We start from the raw sequence: 22,880 nt of genomic DNA on the forward strand, positions 1-22,880 counted from the left end.
AGTTGGAGGACATGCACTCCAGGATGTCAAGGGAGGGACTTCCCTGGTGGTCCAGTAGCTAAGACTCCGAGCTACCAATGCAGGGAGCTTGGGTTTGATCCCTGGTGAGGGAACTAGATCCCACAGGCTGCAACTAAGACACAAATAAATAAATATTTTTTTAAATAAAACACCAAGGGAACTAGTGGGAGAGTTAAAACACCCACCCAGGAGCACGAGTAGGGTGCTAGGGGGAGGCTAACAGCTGAAGGACAACCAAGCCACGAGGCTGAAGGGGTATGACATCAAAAAGAGTGTGTTCAAAAAGAGTGGGGACGTCCTAGGTGGTTCAGTGGTTAACAATCCACCTGCCAATGCAGGGGACATGAGTTTAATCCCTGGTCTGGGAAGATTCCACATGCCACAGGGCAACTGAGCCCGTGTGCTGCAATAGGAGAAAGCCCGCGTGCAGCAATGAAGACTCGGCACAACCAATAAATAAATAAACTTTAAAAAGAGAGCATGGAATGTAAAGCTGGGAGCCCGTCTCCCTACATCTAAGCAGGACCGCCCCCTCCCCAGAGCATCCCAGCAGGTGGCCAGCCAATCTCCTCCCTGTTCTCTTGAGAGACGAAGTGGTCTTTGAGTACATTCCGTGCTTTCTCACCTCACACCTAAATGTACAGAAAAAGATAAAGGGTGTGTGTCTACAGCTGATGGAGCGCTGCATCACAGTGAACTGACCTCATTCACCGGGCTTCCCTGGTGGCTCAGACGGTAAAGCATCTGCCTGCAATGCGGGAGACCTGGGTTCGATCCCTGGGTCGAGAAGATCCCCTGGAGAAGGAAATGGCAATCCACTCCAGCACTCTTGCCTGGAAAATCCCATGGACGGAGGAGCCTGAAAGGCTACAGTCCATGGGGTCGAAAAGAGTCAGACACGACTGAGCGACTTCACTCTCACTTTTCACTGGGTCCCCAGAGGGCTCCTGAATCACTGAGGGATGGAAACAGCAAACCTCTGGAGTGACAGGAACAACCATTAGACATGTAAGCTCAATCAGTCAATCCTAAAGGAAATCAATCCTGAATGTTCATTGAAAAGGCTGATGCTGAGGCTGAAGCTCCAATACTTTGGCCTCCTGATGTGAAGAGCCAATTCATTGGAAAAGACGCTGATGCTGGGAAAGATTGAAGGCAAGAGAAGGAGGTAACAGAGGATGAGATGGTTGGATCGCATCACTGAATTGATGGACACGAGTCTGCGCAAACTCTGGGAGATAATGAAGGACAGGGAGGCCTGGCATGTTGCAGTCCATGGGGGCACGAAGTCAGACACGATTGAGGGACTGGAAAACGATGTAAGGTCAGGGTGAAGTACCCTGCTCATCCGATCTCCCCTGAGGAGGGATGGACCCTAGAGACCCGTGAACAGACAGACAGGCAATTCTCCCATCTTGCCCCCTTCTTCCCAGGGAAGAAGGCATCCACCCTTGGGTGCCAACAGAGGTCCCTGGCTCCCCAGATCTTGAGGTGAAACTTAACGTTATCACTGAAGGTCAGGCCATTGCCCTCTTGTTTGTTTGTTCAATGCTGGATTCATGTTTTGGGGGTCTGCCTTCTCTTACAGGACATGGGTACTACAGAAACTTACCAGACAATATAACCTTCAACTCATGTCAACTCAACACAAAAATATTTCCCAAAAGACATGCATTCCATGTGCTTTTTCTAGATGCTCTAACAGCTGTCTTTGGATTAAATCACACCACCAGTTACGAACCTGGTCCCATTGTTCAGCCATGTGGCACCCACGGGATGCCCCTCTTTTGAGGACCCACTCTCTGGCCACCCCCATTCAATTCCCTGGGTGGAACTTGGACACATGGGCAAGCAGGCCTGAGCACTTTACATGGGGTGGAGCCAAGGTGGGGTTAGAGGCAAGGTGGGCTGCAGGCCTGGAGTCTCATACATGTCAGCTGAACATTTCTACGCTTCTCTTAGGACCGGTTCAGTTCCCCTAGATCTCGGTGCTCTGCCTTCAGCCGGCATTGATGGCAGGATGACAGCCAGCCCAGAGACGCAACGCCATGGTCCTTGGACCCAGAACTTGCCCTTGGGGCTGAGCACCAGGAATCTGTATTCCTTTGAAAGTGAAAGTGAAGTCGCTGAGTCATGTCGGACTCTTTGCAACCCCATGGGCTGTGGCCTACCAGGCTCCTCTGTCCATGGGATATTCCAGGCAATAGTCCTGGAGTGGATTGCCATTTCCTTCTCCAGGGGACCTCCCCAACCCAGGGATCGAACCTGGGACTCCCGCATTGTAGACAGACGCTTTCTCTTTGGGTCACTGTGTTATATGGTCTTCTGCCCATGTTTCCTTTTTTTTCTATTTGTTGCTAGAACATTCAGCAATCCCTCACAAATTTACAACCTCATGACATTGTGCTGTACCAACCAAACTCAGACCTTATCTAATTTTTCCTGCTCTTAACTTCCCTTTACTCAAACACCCTGTTTATACAAGCTTGGCAGAGTGTGTGTATTTTTGTAAATCACCTCCTATCCTGTTTGGACAGGGCTGGATAGAAGAGGAAGAGTTCATCAACCATACAATGGGCACAGAGGAGCCCCACTCACATACCCGCTTCATTCAGTGTTTTGCGAACCAATGAATCAGTAATACCGGTGCTAGTTAATAAGGTAACTGTGAGGACTAAGCATAGGTAGGTGGGAGTGGGCATGGCTCACCATACCCTCCAGATGTGCATTCTTGGCACCTGCCTGCCAGGGATAAAGGAACGCCTGCTTCACATCGCTGGCTTGTGGGATCTTAGTTCCCCGACCAGGGACTGAATCCAGGCCCTCCCCAGTGAGCACTGAGTCTTAACCACTGGACTGCCAGGAAGTCCCTCCTATGAGCTCCTTGACTGAGCTTTTGATGCAGGCCCACATATCTCAGTCTCTTATCTTCTATACCCTTCTGTGGCTTAAAGATTTTCAAGGGTGAACAAGCTAAGGATGCAGAGAGTCCAAGGGGGTCACCACCCTAACCCACGTGGTCCCACCAATTTCCACTTCCCAACTTATGTTTGCAGCTCGATCCGGGAGGCTCCCTTGGCCTGTCTTAGGGTGGAGTCCATGAATTTCTCAGACTCAGGGCTCTGTTCAGAATTAAACCTCAGTGGCCTGGACAAGATTACCAGAAACACACAGTGAAAACTCCTGAATTAGCACAGTCATCAAAACAAGGCTGAAGACATCCAGAAAGTTCCATGGAGGGAAGTTTTGAAGGAGGCCCGAGTCAAGCAGCCTGCCTCCTTGAACATCTCAACACAAGACACACCCTGAAACAACCACATTTTGCTTTATTAGGCGTTCCATGGTAATATAACACAGAGTTCTTAAGGAATAATAAACACGAGACTTGTTTTGTTGGTTTTTTTACCATAATTATTTTGCCATTGAGACAGTGGTTACAAAAAAAAGGTACTCTTCTGGCTACACATGTAATGAGCTTTAGCACTGAAAGTTCCTCCACTCGTGGGTCACAATCACAATTCCAAGGATTAAAAACCATCTATGAGTAAATCCTACATGGTTGAGAGCATCAAGTCACTGCAGTTACTCAGTTCTGAGACACTGTCGATTTATTTTAGCATTTACACATGACATTCATTTAACAGACACACAAAGCAAGCCAACAGGAAAACATGCTTACACAGCCTGCAGAAATCTTCAGGTTTTAAGTTGTCTCAAGGAAACAATTGAAAGAACCAAGATGAGCATCATGGAAAAACAGGAAGACTCAAGTGAAGAGAAGAGAGCTGCAAGTGTTTCTTAGAATTGAAACAAAAATCTTTCTTTTTTTTTCTGACTGGTTCAATTTCCCTCGCAGTGCAGGTGAGAAAAAAAAAAAAAGCAAATATATTAAGTTAACCAATGATTCTTTAAAAGTGCAATTTCCTTTTAAAATAACAAATAAACAACAACACCAACAAAAAGAAATAAACCCCAACCATAACCCCAAAGGCAAAACGTGTGTGGAGAGATAAGTATCGTGATGGGATGAGCTATTTTTTGATGTTACGCTTTATGAAAGCAGATTTGGTTTTATAAAAGCCTGCAAACATTAACATGGCTTAGGAGGACCTGTAAACACGTTTGGAAGAAGATGCAACACAGCTCAACAGAGACAAGAACAGGCACAAGGCAGCTAGTGGAAAGGGTGTCTGAGACCAGGAGAGGGTAGGGTGTGGACACAAGGTCGCCTGTGGTCTTTAAGAGGCCACACATCAAATTTACAAGTTTTTTTTCCCCACCACAACTCTGACTCACAAAACAGATTTTTCCTCTTGCAAATTAAAATGGCCTTTTTTTTTTAAACTCTTCATTGAATTTGCCACAATATTGCCTCTGTTTATGTTCTGCTTCTATGGCCCCGAGGCACGTGGGATTTCCAGCTCCCTGACCAGGGATCGAACCCACACCACCCACGTTGCAAGGCAAAGTCCCAAAAACTGGACCACCAAGTAAGGTTCCTAAAATGGTCTTTAAGCCAAACTTCCCATGGACTTTCTGAGTTTAGGAGACCTCCGTATATTGCATGGTGTCTTTCTAAATAACTGGACAAGAAAAAAATTTTTTTCTCCAAAGTGAGAAGCCCAGTGTACTCTGGTGCCCCCGAAGATACTTAGATGGGAAACAGCAGCCTTCAGAGCCAGCCTCCATCAGCTCAGCACCTCTTAGCTGGTGGCTGGCTGGAGACTGGTTGGCTCACAAGTTACAAGATCTGTCAGGAGGCTCGACTGACAGATCTGATAGTATCTTTAGCCCAGTTAGCAATGCACAGGGGAAAATCTCTCAGGTCCTACAGTCTCAGACTTCTCCAACATCTCGGCACCGTTTGAGGTCTATTCTGGGCCCACATGTGACAGCGTAGGTAACTCGGCCCATCCCCGCATATAGGGGGCGTCTCAAACTCAAAGGCACATCCTGGGGATGTGAGTGGGTAGCACGGGTTTTATACAGACTAGGACAGCATCTTACAATGGTTGCGATGACAAAGCTCACATCTTTCCAGGCAGATTCTTAGGACCACAGTACAATGGCAGACCTGGTCACTGGCAAAGATCATGGGAGGAAAACAAAAACAAAAACAGCATGTCAGAGACAAGCGCTGGAGGAAACACGAAGAAAGAGCAGACATGTGAATGTATCCACGAATGACAAAGCGAGAGGGAGAGAGTGCGAGCAAAACAGAGGTAAAGAGAGGAGAAGGGAATCCTCAAAAGATTTCATCTGCAGCAAAAATCTAGGCCAGAAAGAAAACCTTTCCTTTATTAACACTTGACCCAGAAGACGATGGAATGGCGGTGTGGATGCTGTGCAGCCTCTTAGGAGGGACATGGTGAGTCTGCCCACCACCCTGAATCAGCTTGATGGTTACACAATTGCATCATTAGGACGTCCAGTTCAAACCCCTTGTAGTAATAATGAATTAGGCTTTCCAATTTTGTATTAAAAAAAAAAATCTCCCCCCTCCCCTACCCACCCCACCCCAAGCCCCAGAAAGAAAACTCTGCTAAAACTTTTAAAAAGAAAAACGGCAGCTCTGGGCAATTCACTTTATCTTCCCCTCCCCCGATGACCAGGAAGACGATAACAAATACAACACGGGTTGGAGATGAGAAACACCCTCACTGTGATTTGCTTTGTTTCGCATGTCTGAGTGTTGGATGCGGTTCTGTGTACGGGCTTGGTGGACTCAGGGTGTGATATTTCTAGATGTGTAGGGAGGTGGGTGAGCAAAATAGGTGACTCCGGGTGAGGGACGGAGAGTGAGGGCTCGAGAGGGAGCCCCAGGAACTGGCTGCCCCACAGTAACTATCACAGGCTCCTAAAAAAAAAAAAAGGAAGGAAAGAAGGAAGGAAGAAAGTCTCAGAAAGTCCTCAGGTGTCCCATCCCCCGCTGACGGCAGCCCTGAACTCTAGCCCAGGCTGGTGATGTTAGCACGGCCACCAGGGGGCGCCACGATGCGCTGGGTGGTGCGGCGAGGGATGTTGTCATCAATCTGGGCACCTGGAGAAGAAACAGAGGGTCAGAGACAGTTACCCAGATCCCTGCTTTAAACCAAAAGAACATAGGTTTTTTTAAAAAAAAAAAAAATTTTGTTGAAATAGAGTTGATTTACAATGCTGTGTTAGTTTCAAGTGTACAGCACGGTGATTCAGTTAACGTATATACATATATCCATTCTTTTTAAGACTCTTTTCCTATATAAGTCACTACAGAGTATTGAGTAGCATTCCCTGTGCTATACAGTAGGTCCTTATTAGTTATCTAATTTATTTGCAGTAGTGTGTATATGTTAATCCCAATTTTCCAACTTATCCCTCCCCACCTTTCCCCCTTGGTTTCCACATCTGTGACTCTATTTTCTGTTTTGCAATGAAACAACATAGCTTAGGAGAAAACCTGTCAGGCCCATTCATTGTCCTTCTAAAACCTCACTTAAAGGATAAGCCACAAAAAAAGGATGGGCCTCAAGTGGCCTAAGAATCACAGATGGTATAAAGTCATCCTTGTAGAAGCTAGTTGGATCCATTACCTGAAAAGTAAAACTATATATAAACTAACACCACATTTCAGGCTTTTGAGCGACTCAGACTACATCCTGTCCCTATTCTCAGTAGGTCAATTAAGTGTGGTTTTTCCAAAGATACACTCTGTCCCCCTAACACTTTTCATCTTCTGTGTAATCAAAGATAGGACTCATCATACTTAATACAGTTAATATATAGTTAATATAGTTCGCTGTGCTATGCAGTAGGACCTTGTTGCTTATCCATCCTATGTGTAACGCTTTGCATCTGCTAATCCCAAACTCCCAGTCCTTCCCTCCTGCTTGGCAACTGAAAGTCTGTCCTCTACGTCTGTGAGTCTGTTTAAGTTTCATACATATAGCACAGGGAATATATTCAATACCCTATGATAAATCATAATGGAAAAGAATATGTAAAAGAATGTGTATATGTATAACTGAGTCATCTTACTGTACCGCAGAAATTAAACATAAAGTTGTGAATTGACTATACCTCAATATATATTTTTAGAAAAAGATAAGAGTCATGATGGTCTTTATGTTTTTGGAGGTTTTTTTGTTTTTGTAATAATTAAATTTATTTATTTTCCATTGAAGGATAATTGCTCTACAATATTGTGCTGGTTTCTGCCAAACATTAACATGAATCAGCCATGGATACACCCATGTCCCCTTCCTTGAGCCTCCCTCCCACCTCCTTCCCCATCCCACCTGGTCTTTATGTTTGAATGGCCTGGTGAAAGACAGCACAGATAGTATCATGTAACATGAGTAACATGGATTACTTTATGGAAAAACTAATGCTCATTATTTTTAAATTCTTTGCAAATGGGTAATCTCTATATGGCACCTTTCTAAAACCCAGTATATCTGACAAAAAAAATATGTTTCTGATTCACTGTTTCCTTAACCCATCATAGAGATCCAGGTACATATCTGTGACTCAGGGAGCTGGAAAAATAGAAGATTTCTAATCATTGCCCAAATGAAGGACTGGAAAGAAGTTCAAGTAGGGAAGCTCTAAATCTGGACTCTTTTCCTCTCACCTTTCCTGACGTCACATATTTTATCCAGACTAATAGCTAACAATTATCAAAGGACTCGAATCTAAGCATTTTATATATATATTAAATCACCTAATCTTCACAACAACCCCAAGAGATAATTACTACCATTATACCCATTCTACACATGAGAAAACCAAAGCACAGCTTGCATCTGGGCTGCAAAGTTAAGCTGTTTAAACTCTTGACTCCACAAGCGGAACCACTCTAATTTACTGCATTTGTGAGGGAGAGGAGAGTCCTAAAATACCACAATATCCTTTTTCACGATGGACATAATACATTGAAAAAAGGTCCTCTGATACCCTGCTCAGCGGTAAAGAACCCGCATGACAACGCAAGAGACATGGGTTCAATCCCTGGGTCGGGAAGATCCCCTGGAGAAAGAAATGACAACCCACTTCAGTATTCTTGCTTAAAAAAATCCCACAGACAGAGGAGCCTGGTGGGCTACAGTCCACGGGGTCGCAAAGAGTGACAAAACAACAAAAACACTGTCCTGGATATAGTGTAGCTGTCAGAACATTATATGTGATATAGACTCATGTCAAGATTCTGAAAGCCAACCCATCATCTGCTGTGAATTACATCTCTAGTAAATTACATCTTTGGGAGAATGGGTCTATCATTCATTTCTACTTCTACAAAAGTGATGCCCACCCCACCAGCAACATGGAGCAAGGCCCTGCAGAAGCAGGCTCTGACCCAGCCATAACCGTACCGGACAAGCTGAATCCAGACTGGTGCAGGTTCCGGACAGGTGGGGCCTGCTGCTTGGCCGGAGACGTCTTAGCTGAGGAGGCTGGAGTGACCGTCTTGGGTGTCACGGACACCTCGCACACAGGTCCGTCGTACAGACCACGGGGAACCCCTCTCAGCTCCGCCAGCTGCAAAACAAAAGAACCCCTCAACTCAGGCCACATTCACAGACGATACCTACCTGGCAACTACCTGCCTGATGGGGAAGTAACAGGTGCCAGGACGGCCCTGTGGGATTTGGGGGTGGAGGGCTCTCTACGGAGAATATGGCAGGGACAGATATCAGCACGCAGCCAGCACCCCAGCTCCAGTGCAAAGCTTCCTTAACATGGGTCCCATAAAAACTGATGAGGTGCTTCCCTGATGGCTTGGTTGATAAAGAATCTGCCTGCAATGCAGGAGACCTGGGTTCAATCTCTGGGTTGGGAAGATCCCTTGGAGAAGGGAAGGGCTACCCACTCCAGTATTCTTGCCTGGAGAATTCCAAGTACCCTGGCAGGCTATAGCCCATGTGGTCGCAAAGGGTCAGACACGACTGAGCAATTTAACACACACACACACAGGGAACTTGATCCCACAACTAAGACCAAATGAAGCCAAATAAATATATAAATTTTTTTTTTTTAACTGATGAACAGTTCTTCCCATTTTCTCCCAAGGCACTTGAGCCTAAACTTCATAGGAATTCTCAAACATGTGAAGAGGGTCTGGTCACATGTTCAAGATCTGGCCCCAGAGCTTCCAATCTTACTTTACCTTTAATTCCAACAGCTCCACCCATTCCCTGCCTCACAGTCCTCAAGCACCAGTGCTGGAGAGTATTCACCATGTCCTAAATACACTCTACATTTTCCATGCTTATAACCTTGTCTCTGCCTAATTCCCTTGTTTCCCTTCTTTGGCTTGTTCAACTTCTACTTAACCTTCAAGACCCAACTCAAAATGCCCTCTCCCCGTGTTACTTTCTGTTATAACTGCAGCAGCAGTTCCCTCCTCTGAGCCTCATCACAGTACACAATGCAGTCTCACATTACTCTGGCTGGCTGCAGACATGCCTGACTCCTCCACTGGCATTCTGAATTCCAGGAATAAAAAGACCATGTTTCCCTTCTCCCCTAAATCTTCCGTACTCACCACATCAGTTTGACTCAGGGTGCTCCGTGTTAATGGAATTGAATGTTATCCATAAGAGAAACCACTCCTAAGATCAGAGGTACTCACCCTGCTCCTTGCCTTGATACGCTTGTAAACGAAGTCAGGGAAGGGCTTCCGGGGGATGTAGCGCCCAGAGCCTTCGGTGACATGAAGGGTGCCATCCTCCAGGACGATCTTCCCCTGGCTGATGACCACCAGTGGGGAGCCACGGCACTCCATGCCTTCGAAGATGTTGTACTCAAGAGACTAAAAGGGAGCGAACATAGTAAACTTCAGAATTCGCCCTCCATCCTGGCAAAATCTCATCAATCTGGCAGTACTCACTGCCCAGCCATCACTCAGAAGAAAGAAAAGCCCAGAGATGGGGTCCCTTTCCTAACTGACCACTCACCAGGACTTCATCACTAGGTCTAAACTCTGTCTGAGTTTCAGCACACACACACAAAACTGAGGGGCAAAAATCACAGAAGAGAAAATTTATATAGAAAAGCAGAGAGGTTTGCAAATGCCACACGAATATAAGAAAATGATTCCTCATATAAGCGGTGACTTTGCTCTCACTAACTCAGGCTCCAATCAGGTTAAAACCCCAAGAAGCCTTCTCTGACCAAGTTCTAAATTTAATCTTGAAATGAGCCATCCACGAGTCGTTTTTCCCACTGGTTCGCTTGGTTTTCCAATCAGTTAGCGATGTGGTTAAACTGAAGTTGCTAAATGAAAGGACTGTGGTAACTCCAGAGACATGCCATCAATAAAATGCTTGAGGTTTAATTTCCCAACAAGGCAGCCATCCTTTTGGTTCCAAGCCTTTCATGGTGAAAGGGGGATGTATCTGTGTGCCCTCTTGGAAAATATTTGGGGTCTCTGTCTGAGTGAGTCTGTTGCTGCGATAACAGTAAAAGCTTCACGTGTCACAGCCCCACCCCACAGCCTCAGCTCCCCTGCTCCTTCTCCAGATTCCAGACGCCCAGTGAACTCCGGGAGATGGTGATGGACAGGGAGGCCTGGCGTGCTGTGATTCATGGGGTCGCAAAGAGTCTGACACGACTGAGCGACTGAACTGAACTGAACTGTCCTGCTCACAGGTACAGCTGCCTGGACCTGGAGAATTAACAGGCAGCTCCATGACAACCCACTCGAGTACTCTTGCCTGGGAAATCCCATGGACAGAGGAGCCTGGCAGGCTACAATCTATGGGGTTGCAAAGAGTGGGCCACGATTCAGCAACTAACAACAGTTTCCATAAAAAGCAGTTGGGCTTCTGGGGAGATTCGGACCAGGTTATCAGCACTGAAGAGTCAGTCTGTGAACAGAGCTGATGCACTGCCATTCAGGGCAACATCGCCTGCTTAGTGCAGGGGCTGATGAGCATGGAGAAGCCCCAGGCTGGCCCATCAGCTCACACTGGACCTGTGGGGTTGACTGAAAACAACAACGAAACAGCCCTGCTCTGAGACTCAAAGGAGTAACGTGAAATCTTCTGGAGGAATAAGAGGAAGAGGCACCTGGGGGAAAGAAGGCAACTCTGCACATGGATTCCCAGGACCACAATGTGTGCCCCCAAGCCCTTCATCGGTTCTAAGACACTGGTCCCTGAAATGAGCCTATATCTCACAGCACATGGAGCTGCCCAGTCAATGTCAGCCTAGGCTAAGCTGAGCCCTTCCAGGGGATTGGAGTCAGCTTTTCCCACTGGCCTGGGGGGTTCCCAAACCTGTAAAATATAACGAAAATCTCACCCTCAGGTTTTTTCTGGACCGCTGCTGGACACAGCTTGCATAAGCCCCAGCTTTCACTTCAGATTCTCCAAGAAGCCAGTTTTGCCCTCTCTGCACCAAAACCCGGGATCAAGAAAGGCAAGATTCTTTGCCATCCCTTCTGTACCCGGCAGATCCAGCTCTCATGTATCCCGTGCTCAGCACAAGCTGGCCCTTGGCAGCAAAGCATTTAATTTTAGAGCAGTATCCTATTAGACTCGTCCTTCTGGACGTGTTTTCCTTCATAGCAGTACCTAAACAGAGTATCTTAAAATTGGTGGCACCTTAGATCTGTTTGAAATCTAGGAGTTGTATGACTCTGAGCTTTAATCTTGCCTCAGACCTTCAGGGTCTTCACCTGCCTCCTTTGCAAGGCTCATGTAGAGATGATAACACAAGAAGTGTTATATGGGAAAGAATTCTGTCTGCTCTGAAAGGACCTTCAAAAAGGTTATCGTTGAAGGGCTGAATCAAGTCCCAGCTCTTTCATGTCCCCCCACAGTTAACTGTCTACACTCTGACAAGCGCCTCTCATGCCCTTCTGTAGTCAGAGAGACAACCCTGGCCATGGGGCCAGCAGCCCCGGGGTCCACATCCCAGGTCTGCCATTTGCCAGCTGTATGACTTTGGACAAATCCCTCACACTTCTCTGAGACTCAGCTGCCTCATCTCTAAGGGGACACAGCCCACTTTACAGGAATGATGCTAGGATCACAAGAAATAAAAGGAACAAAATCATCTAGCCCACTACTCAGCACTATGTAGGCATTTAGAAGATCCCTCATTCACCGTCTGGTTCTTTATTGCACTTTCCCAACAAGACTGCAAGTGGCAAAGACATCCTGAGATGCACATGTTGAGTTTAGTTGCCTAACAATGACTGATCTCATGGGACTTCACTGGTTGTCCAGTGGTTGGGACTTCACCTTCCAAAGCAGGGGGGTTGAGGGTTCAATCTCTGGATTGGAAAGCTAAGATCCCATATGCCTCGTGGCCAAAAGACAAAACATGAAACAGAAATGATATTGTAACATTCAGTAAAGACTTTAAAAATGGTTCATATCAAAAAAGAAAAAAAAAGATGGATCTCACCACCCAGAAGATCTATGGGTCACCTCCCATTTTTAAAAGATGTGGAAGAACAAGTCCTATGGCTCTAAGTGACTTAAAATTAACAAGTTCAATGGTCAGTCACAACTTGGGGTGTTCAGAGCCTATATTCTGTCAAGGGCTTCCCTGGTGGCTCAGACGGTAAAAATTTGCCTCCAATGCTGGAGACCCAGGTTCAATCCATGGGTCATAAAGGTCCCCTGGAGAAGGGAATGGCTGACCACTCCAGTGTTCTTGACTGGAGAATCCCATGGACAGAGGAGCCTGGTGGGCTACAATCCATGGATTGCAAAGAGTAGGACACGACTTGAGCGACTAACACACACACATACTCCGTCAAACAATGAGGCAGCGAGACCTGATCGTTTACCAGGTATAGACCCTTGTAACTTCCACCCACACATGCTTCCTAAAATGACTCATCTGGCTGGATGCTGGGCAAATCCAAGCAGAGGCTTAGTAGCAACAGGGCTGTCAACAAGAGTTAGCTAAATACTCCAAATTAAAGCTAATTAGCCCCGTGGTAGGAAATACTGTATTACACGGGGAAAGCCTCCTGCTAGTGTTCTCCTAGATAATTAGTGTTGCACAAACATGCTCTTTCAAAGAGGTTTGGATGGGCGAGAGGCACTGTTAGAAGTCATGATCTCCAGGACTGCCTGGAGGTAAAGGCAGGGCATTGCTCCTGAATGTCTCCAGGGCGGAATCTGTCTTATTGAATCATCACTCCTCTACATCCTCTCTTCTGCCGGCTTAAGAGCTTCCCATGCAGGCGCTCTAGTTAGGCCATCTGCAGCTTACACGGTGAGACGGTGAGTCCAGTCTGCTCTTTCCATTACCTCTGGGAAGGGGACTCTGTAAGGGAGAAACATTTTTCTCCCTCTGACCCTGACCAAGAGGCTGCACACACAGTCTGGCAGGGAAAAGCCCTGGACAATTTTGGGTTCTAATTCTAGCTCTACCGCAAAATAGCTATGTAACGTTAGACTGGTCAGTTAAGCTCTCTAAGCCTCCGTTTTATTTATCTTCCCGATTGAGATAATAATACCATCCCTTTATTGAGAAGGCCAAATGAAAGGGTAAACAGAGCTGTGATGCTGAAGGCATAAGAAGAGGTAGGTTCACAAGGCAGGACCCTAGGTGGTTGTTGTCGTTGTTCAGTTGCTCAGTCGTGTCCGACTCTGCGACCTCGTGAACTGCAGCATGCCAGGCTTTCCTCTCCTTCACTATCTCCCAGAGTTTGCTCAGAATCACGTCCAGTGAGTCAGTGATGCTATCTAACTGTCTCATCCTCTGCTGCCCCCTTCTCCTTTTGGACCCTAGGATCCCTGCCCATAAAAAAGCCAATGACGGGCCCCAGGGAGGTCGTGACCTAAGTCACCAGTAGGGGCCGCTGTCAGGCTCCACTGTGGAGCTAAGCCAGCCAGTGGGGAAGAAGGGAAAATCCACCATTAATACTGAGAGCTGAGCAGACTTCCTTAAAGGCACCCACCCACCTAGCACCCACGGGTGCCTGTGCAGCCCAAGGCCCTCTGCCCACATAGGAAAGAGGATTAGGATTTAGCTAAGAGTCCAGCAGTGTTCTGGAGAAATGCCAGAAGCCCTCCCTGAGCTGGCCCTTGGAGGAGGCGTCCATACTTGCTGGCCCAGGACACCTGGAGTGAGCAACCTAGAGTCAGATTCCTCACTGAGTCAGCTTTCAGTTTAGAAGTTTATCTCAAAAAGCCTCTTCATTCACTAAGAATTCACTTCAAGAGTCATACAGGGGAATTCTCTGGTGGTCCAGGAGTTACTGCTGGTTAGGACTCACTGCTGAGGATCTGACATTTAATCCCCATCAGGGAATGAAGATACTATAAGCTGTGATGCTCGGCCAAAGAAAAAGTCATAGAGGTTTCTGACATGAAAAACTCTGTCCTATACCTGTTTCTTTTCCAAAGTTTTCCCTTTTGCCGTTTCTATATTATACAGACACACACACAATTTTTTTTAATGAAGAACCAATGGTATCTACATCCCCATCTAATGCCCGCTGACTTCACAGAATCCAGGACATTCAGGGGCCTCGTCAAAACCCCTCTTCTAAGCCAACAATCCCAAGACATGACATGAAGTCACCTTCTCAGGGTCCTATTACCAAGACAGGGCACCCTCAAGCTCTGCCATCTAGACCAAGAGACAAGAGATACCCCAAAACTACAGATCCTAAAATCCTGATCAAAATGCCTTCAGGGGTATTTCTTCTATTTCTTCCAAATCAATTCATGCCTTTAGAACATAAGAGCGTCTGCCTTTTAGGCTTCTGTATGGCCACATTGACAATGAGAAAGCAGTGGCCTCAAAGAATGAAAGTGCCCAGTGGGCATCTCGGTAGTGGACATTTGAATGTTTTATTTGAATCCCTTGCACCAGGGGATGCCAGGAGAGATGATGCACCAAACTATTAAAATGGAATGTTCCCTGACTTCCAGAAGCTTCTGAGGTCCAGGCATGATGCTAGAGGCTCTGAAGGTCCAGAGATAGAGACTTTCTAGCCATAGACAGGCCGTTGTACTCCAAAGTGATGGTAAGATTAACGGTCATGTTGACCTCACTAAAGAAAAGGAAAGAGCTATTTTTTTCTCAGCAAATTGCAAGTTATAACATATCCTGGGGAAAAGTTCCTTCCGATCACAGCGAGTTCTTTTCATAAATCCTGGGGACTGTCCCTGCCTCTGTCCTTCTCTGAGACTGTTACTGGTCTGGATGGGGTCCATGCCGTGAACAGGGCTTACGCTGTTGTGGGTCTTGGCAGAGATGGTCTTCACGCTGTCGGGGTCCCAGATGACCAAGTCAGCATCGGACCCCACAGCAATGCGGCCCTTCCGGGGGTACAGGTTGAAGACTTTGGCAGCATTGGTGCTGGTCACAGCCACAAACTGGTTCTCGTCCATCTTCCCAGTGACCTGAGGAGGACAACACACACACGCGTGTAAGAAAAACAAGTTAAAAAGTCGAAGGGTGGAACGCTACTTAGCAATAAAAAGAGACGCTTTGGATATTAAGGGCCTTATGCTGAGTGGAAAAAAACAATCTCCAGGGACTTCCATGGTCGTCGAGTGGTGGGAACTTTGCACTTCCACTGCGGAGGGCATGGGTTCAATCCCTGGTCAGAGAACTAAGATCCCACAAGCCCTGACACGGCCAAAAAAAAACCAGTCTCCAAAGGTCACATACTGTATGACTTCATTTATAGAACATTCTCAAAATAACCAAGTTAAGAGATGGACACACCAGGGGTGAGAGGGAGATTCCTCACCGGTTAGGGGTGGGTGCAACTATAAAGGGGCAGCAGCATGGGGGCCTCTGTGATGACGGAGGACACCTCTATCTGATCGCAGTGATGGTTACATGAATCTACATATGACAAAAGGACACACAACTAGACACACGCGCCACACCACTGTCGTTCTCCAGGTCTGGAAATGACACTCCAAATATACATGAGATGTAACTATTAGCAGGTGAAGGGCACACAGGACCTTTCTGTCCATCCCGTCTTTGCAAAATCCTCTGAAAGTATAATTATTTCAAAGTAAGAAGTATTTTTTTAAAAAAAAGCTGAAGGGGCCTCAATGCATCTTTGGGAAACATGATTTGATGTGAATGGTTGTTCCTTCCAAAGATGCAGGCACAGACCTCGGCTCCTAGTCCAGCCAACCTAGAAGTCTCAGCATCCCATCCTCACAGCAAACTCTGGATATCGACCACACTTCTCACACATGCCTCCCCCCACTTTCTCATCTCTACCACGTGTACTCTGTGTCCCTTTACATGTGGGATCTGAAGAGATGAATGCACTGTTAGAAAATCCACTCTAAATCCAATAGAAAAATGGTCAAAGGAAATGAGCGAGTTCTAAGGGAGAAAAAAATAAAAACGGCTGAAAGCATATGAAAGAAATATACATTTAAATCAGTAACTGAAGAGATTCAATGTAAAACAATGAGACGAAATTCACAATAAAATTGGTGATGCTTTGGGTTTTTTGATGGTAAGCCTGATCTGGACCTGGTAGGGAATGCCATCTACTGCTGGCAGCACACAAATTTGGTGTGATCTTTCTGGAAGGAACTCTGAGAAGCGATATCAAAAGCCTTAAAAATATGCACACCCTTTGACCCAAAAATACCACTTGTAGAAGCTTCTCCTATAAGCATCACTAAAGAGGTGTCCAAGGATAACCTAAATGGTCCACCAAAGAATTACAAATGAATTATAGTTCAGCATCAAGATGGAAGAGTTAGCTATTGAAAACTGAGTTTTTCAAGTCTGTTGAAGGATGTGCAGAATTTTTATACTACATTAATTGTAAAAGATAGGTTACAAAATAGTTTATATGATGCCTGTGTTACACATTCACTTAAACACACATCATTTATGCACATGTGCACTCTCTCACTAGCAAAAAATCAAAGACATTCACCAAAATGTTCAGTGTAGTTGGATCTGAAACATGATGTCATGAGTGAGTTTTACTTACTTCTTTATTCTTTTTGGAATAAGGATATATATAGTTTACATAACTGAAAAAATCCATAAGAAACAGAAAACCTAAAGTTGTTACATTTTAAGACATTAAAAATAAAAAGCCCCAGAGATTCCTCAAAGTCAATGTATGTTCAAAGCAGGCCTGTCAAATCCTGTAGTGAGGACAAATGTTAAATCCAGAGAGTCCAAAAGACCATTTTAAGGAAACTGAGTCTATTTCCAAGAGCAGGAGATTAAGTCACCAGGGTGTGAAGAAAGCTTTCTCTTGAATGATCACAAGAGTCATAATTTAAAGACCATCGTGTTTTTTTTTTTTTTCCCAGTCTCTCCTGGTCCACAGATAATAGTGACGAACATACATGGGTATTTAAAAAGAAATAACCTATGGGGAGTGATCTTAGACTTCCAAACCTAATATTATCACACAAATACTGGTTTCTAGAATTTTCTCAACTGCCATTTCAAGGCTTGCATGAGACCCAGGGCCCTTGGATGGGGAGGCAGGAGAAAGCTGAGCCCTGTGCCCCGCTCAGAGACCACCACTCCTCACCACAGCTTTATCCTACCGCTCAGAGACCACCACCATGAGACCACCGCCCCTTACCACAGCCTTATCCCAGATGACAGACATCCGCTCCTCCGTGCCGTTGGTGCCCTCAGGGATCAGGGTGAAGTTGTCCTTTCCAACGGCCTTCTGGGCCGTGTTGAAGGTACAGTGAGCACTGCCGGTCACCTGGAGATCGCCACTGCAAGGAACACACAGCACCGGCTTTTACTGAGATCGTCCTCAGATCGTCCTTGAATTTATTTTTTTTATGTGTCGGGCCACTGAAGGTTTTTAACACAGTCATGCTCCCCGCAGGAGACAGGAAATTCAGGAAGATATGGCCTGACACTAAAGCTTCATTAAATGCTGTGTCTCTAAGTCTCTTCCATGAGGAGTCTTATGAGTGACACTGCACACAGTGAAACCCTTTCGCTACCTCATTCATCCCCTCTGGGTGACTTTCAAAACGGCTTTGGCTTTTAACCCAGAATCCCCCTGAAAGTATCCAGATGCTAACCCTCTGCTCCCACCCAGCAATCCAAGTTTGGAGCACAAGGTTTCTGTTGGCAACCCGGCTTCTGCCAGCCATATTGGAACCCACAGGGTCGGCCTGGTCCAAGGAAAGACCAAGAACAGGAGCTGGGAACAAGTCGCTGACACTCACCATGACAGCAAAGAGTTCAGAAAGTCTGGAGTGGTCGGGTCGGGGCTCAGGGGCGGGGAGGTGACAAAAGCAGCAGCCTTGGCCCAGTTCTTGCTCCAGTAGTGAGAGCCATCGGTCCCCAAGCTGGCAGTGATGGGCTCGCCGTACACCACGGTTCCTGACAAAGAGAAGGCAGAGCTGAGCCCGACACGGAGAGGGAGGGAGGGGGCCACCACTGCCAGGAGTCACCGCATCGCCCGCAGCACACCACAGGTCAGCACCCCTTCAAAGGAGGAGCCCGCCTGTCTCCGAGCGGAGGAAACTGGTGTCTGCGTAAGTCAAATACCTCACCATCCAGTCACCAATAAGTGCTCCTTAAGATTTCACCTTTGACCCCTGCTCTTCTTCTCTTTTTTTAAAGTTTTTATTTTATATTGGGATATAACTGATTTACCATGTTGTGTTAGTACAGCAAACTGATTCAGTTATACAGATACACGTATCTATTCTTTTGATGGCGCTAGCAGTAAAATACCCGCCTGCCAATGAAGGAGACATAAGAGACACGGGTTCGATCCCTGGGTGGGGAAGATCTCCTGGAGGAGGACACAGCAACCCACTCCAGTATTCTTGCCTGGAAAATCCCATGGACAGAAGATCCCGGCGGGCTACAGTCCAAAAGGTCGCAAAGGGTCGGACACGACTAAAGAGACTTGAGCACACACACACACACACATTCTTTTTCAAGTTCTTTTCCCATATAGGTCATTACAGATGGAGCTCCCTGTGCTGCACAGTAGGTCCTTGCCGATTATCTATTTTGTATATAGTAATGTGTATGTGTTAATCCCTGGCTTCCCTTGTGGCTCAGATAGTAAAGAATCTGCTTGCGATGCAAGAGACTCAGGTTCGATCCCTAGTTTGAGAAGATCCGCTGGAGGAGGAAATGGCAACCCACTCCAGTATTCCTGCCTAGAGAATTCCATGGACAGAGGAGACTGGCAGGCCACAGTCCATGAGGTCACAGAGTAGTAGGGCATGACTGAGTGAATAACACTTTCATTTCACTTTCATATGTTGATCCCATCCTCCTAAGTGATTACCTCCCCAGACCACTGCTCTACTAACTCAACCCTCTCTCCCTCAGAGAACCCAAACATTCTACCTCCTATTCTGTTCATTCCCAAATCCATTAACAATCTCCAGCTCAGACTGCATTCAAGCTCCCAATCCCAAGCACCACCTACACTCTTATTTTGGGGTGATCCAGGGTACCTCACATTTGACCTCCCTGCTCACCAAACACACCCCCTGGCCTACTCTCCCAACATCTCCCAGTCCTTTTCTCAGTGTCCAGCTATGATTAATAGGCTGAGACAGGAAATTAGATGTGACATCAACGGGATGAAGTATTTGAGAGCAAGTATCCAGCCCTCCGCATCTGCCGGGATCCCTGAGTCACCATTCTGAGGGCCCCTAGATTCATAGCAGACTTTGTCAGTAGGAGAAGTAAAGGACTTTGCACAATTACATTACTGAGATTTCAAGGTTTGCAGAAATCTAGCCCAACTCAATATACTGTCAGGAAAGAATGCTGATTTCCTGGTGCTCAACTCACGTCCTCTTCCCTATCCACTCATGGCCAAGCCAGGAAGCTGGACTCGTTTATGGCCATCGAAAGCCAATAGTGTAATGCCTTACATACATCCTTTCCTTTCCACTCTGTACAGTGGTAATTTAGTCGCTAAGTCGTGTCGAACTTTTACGACCTCATGGACTGTAGCCTGCCAGGCTCCTCTGTCCATGGGCTTCTCCAGGCAAGAATACTGGAGTGGGTTGCCATTTCCTTCTCCAGGGGATCTTCTTGACCCAGTGATCAAACCCGTGTCTCCTGCATTGCAGGCAGATTATTTACCGACTAAGCTACAAGGGAAGCTCCTCTGCATATTCCCTTAAATCAGGCCTTCATCATTTCTCCCCAGCTCACTCCAGTAGAGGGCTTCCCAGGTGGCGCCAGCAGTAAAGAAACTGCCTGCTAATGCAGGAGACAAAAAAGATGCAGGTTCAATCCTTGGGTCAGGAAGATCCCCTGGAGCAGGAAATGGCAACCCGCACCAGTATCTGCCTGGAGAATCCCATGGACAGAAGAGCCTGGTAGGCTACAGTCCAGGGGGTCTCAAAGAGTCAGACACGACTGAAGCGATTTAGCATGCAGCACGGACCCTCCAATAGAACCTCCCAGTCAGAGTTCAGATTGATTTCTGCTTTCCCCACCTCCTTCCCTGCCTCTGCATCCATTTTCCACGGCACTTCCAATCTTCATGGGCCATTCTCTTACATAAAGACCTCTGAAGGGATCCTTCTGCCTTTAAGTATAGAAATGAACTTCCCACTGAAGCATCTCATGCCTTCCTTACCCGGCCTTACAACAAAGCTGGTCTCTCTTTTAACACTCTTTTAACACTCCAGAAACTCAATCCCATCCTCCACTTCAATAATCCAATAAGCATCAGTTCTAATTTTTTTTTATTTTTCACACAAATATCATATGATATCACTTATATGTGTAATCTAATGTTTTAAAAATGACACAAATGAAGCTATTTACAAAACAGACTCACAGATCTCAAAAACAAGCCTATGTTACCAAAGGTGAGACATGTAGAGAGGAGAGGGATAAATTGGGAGATTGGGACTAACATGTACACTCTACTACATATAAAATAGATAACCAACAAGAATCTACCATATATCATAGGGAACTCTGCTCAATATTCTATAATAACCTTTATGGGAAAAGAATCTGAAAATGAATGAATGTATATGTTTATTTGAATCACTCTGCTGTACACCCGAAACTAACGCAACACAGTAAATAAACTGTACACCAATACATTTTTTTAAATAATAGATTTGTTTACTTTTCTACTTGATGGAGATACCCTGAGGAAAAGGACTCTGCACTCAATAACTGTGTGCTGAACTGATGGAAGGGTGTGATATTTTATTAAGTCAAGGGATCCGAGCTGGAATTTGATCTCAGACCAGCCCCACCACCACCAGGAATTCACCTCTTCCATCTCCTCCCATCGTGGGGCTTCTGTACCCCCACAGCGGTCCTGCCAACCCGGCCCTTTTCTCCAAACCCAGGGCCCTCGAGGCCAAACACTTCTCAGTCTGGAACGTGTCTCCTTTCCTCTGCTCAGCCTTTTCCAAGGCCTTATCTCTTGATAACGCAGCACAACACCCACTCTGGGACAGTGGCTGCCTTGCGAGCTGGCTATGGGAGCTGCCCCTATCCCTCCCACCCTCCACCCCGGACTCAGGAATCTCACAAAGAACACTCTGTTCCTCTGGGGAGTGTCAGAGGCCTGGCAGGCAGCTCACTTGAGGAAGTCAGTGACAATCCCCAAGCAGGAAGGAGGGCCCCAGAACGTGGGGACAGCCTCACCCTAAAGGAAGCCCCCAGGAAGAGGGGGGCCAATGCTCAGAATCACCTGGAAGGTCCCCGGCATTCCTAACCTACTCAGAGCTTCATAGGCAGGCAGGATGAAGTCCAAGGAGCCGCTGGGCAGGTGCACAGCCTGTTTCAGCTCATCCCAGAGCAGAAAAACCTACATCTCAAGAAGACCCTGCCTGCCCTAAGGGACGTGTGTGAAATGCAAATGCCAGGCAGGCCCCCACAGACCCACAGGCCACGGTTTGTGGTTCAAGGATTAGCAGAAGTGGCTCAGCTGAGGGTGGCCCTTCCGACCCACCCAGGTCTAGAGGTTCCACTGGCTCTTGTTGCTGTTCAGTTGGTCAGTCCTGTTTGACTCTTTGTGACCCCATGAACTGAAACACACCAGACTCCTCTGTCCTTCACTATCTCCCAGAGTTTGCTCAAATTCATGTCCATTGAGTTGGTGATGCTATCTAACCATCTCTTCCTCTACCCCGTTCTCTTATCTGAGCATAAAGGTGAGGTCTGGGAGAGACCCCAGGAAAACAGAAGATCTGTAACCTCACAGGTTTCTGAGGACTTCCCTGGCAGTCCAGTGGCTAAGACTCTGTGCTTCCAATGCAGGGGGCCTGGGTTCGATCCCTGGTCAGGGAATTAGATCCCACATGCTGCAACTAAGAGCTTGCATGCCCCAACTAAAAAAATCCCACATGCCACAATTTTAATTAATTTTAAAAATTCAGTTAAGATTAAAATTTTTAAATTAATTTTAAATTAAAATGTTTAATTTAAAATTAAAATTTTAATTAATTAAATTTTTTTAAAGGTTTCCTAGCTTCGTCGATCTGAAACTAATCAAGGGACAGAACTGCCTGGAGAAAAAGAGAGCTGCCGGTCTTTGGAAATCCTTGGACGAGCATCAGCGGTTTCCTGATCTTCCCGTAACTCACTATTGTTCATCCTCTCCTTGATCTGCACTTCAGTCCTGCCTTTGGAAACCTGAGGACCAGGAGGGGCCGGTTCCCGGAATGCATCCTTGCAAGTGTGAGCGCCCTTGACCTCAGCCTTCATCTCACTCCACAAAACACAACTTGGGTGTGGATGGGGGAGCTGGTGAAGGAGCTGAGGCCCATCCTGTCTATGCACAGGCCACACAGCTCGACACAAGGGAATGAACTCAGCCTTCGGCTTCTACAAAACCCAGAACTGGGTCAGAGTTTCAAGGCCATGGCTGACCAGATCTGCCTCCTTAGCCCGAGGCTGAGCCAGGACTCTTGGGCCGAGGCCAG

The 22,880-nt window shown here is 46.5% G+C and overlaps 1 protein-coding gene across 2 annotated transcripts in view; it reads right to left on the reverse strand.

Moving 5' to 3' along the window:
* Positions 1–3,327: 3,327 nt before the first annotated feature.
* Positions 3,328–22,880, reverse strand: part of LOC120860294 (dihydropyrimidinase-related protein 2) — a 121,092-nt gene continuing 101,539 nt past the window's right edge. For both annotated transcript variants that reach the window (XM_040236067.1, XM_040236068.1), the window contains exons 9-14: positions 18,171–18,327; positions 17,564–17,705; positions 15,204–15,374; positions 9,629–9,808; positions 8,370–8,535; positions 3,328–6,061 (exon numbers count right to left, since the gene is read on the reverse strand). In XM_040236067.1, coding sequence (XP_040092001.1) covers positions 5,970–6,061; positions 8,370–8,535; positions 9,629–9,808; positions 15,204–15,374; positions 17,564–17,705; positions 18,171–18,327 — 908 coding nt within the window. In that variant the 3' untranslated portion in view covers positions 3,328–5,969. The remainder of the gene's footprint in view (positions 6,062–8,369; positions 8,536–9,628; positions 9,809–15,203; positions 15,375–17,563; positions 17,706–18,170; positions 18,328–22,880) is intronic.

Source organism: Oryx dammah, unplaced genomic scaffold (assembly GCF_014754425.2).
Source record: "Oryx dammah isolate SB20612 unplaced genomic scaffold, SCBI_Odam_1.1 HiC_scaffold_11056, whole genome shotgun sequence".
In the NCBI taxonomy this organism is placed as follows: domain Eukaryota; kingdom Metazoa; phylum Chordata; class Mammalia; order Artiodactyla; family Bovidae; genus Oryx; species Oryx dammah.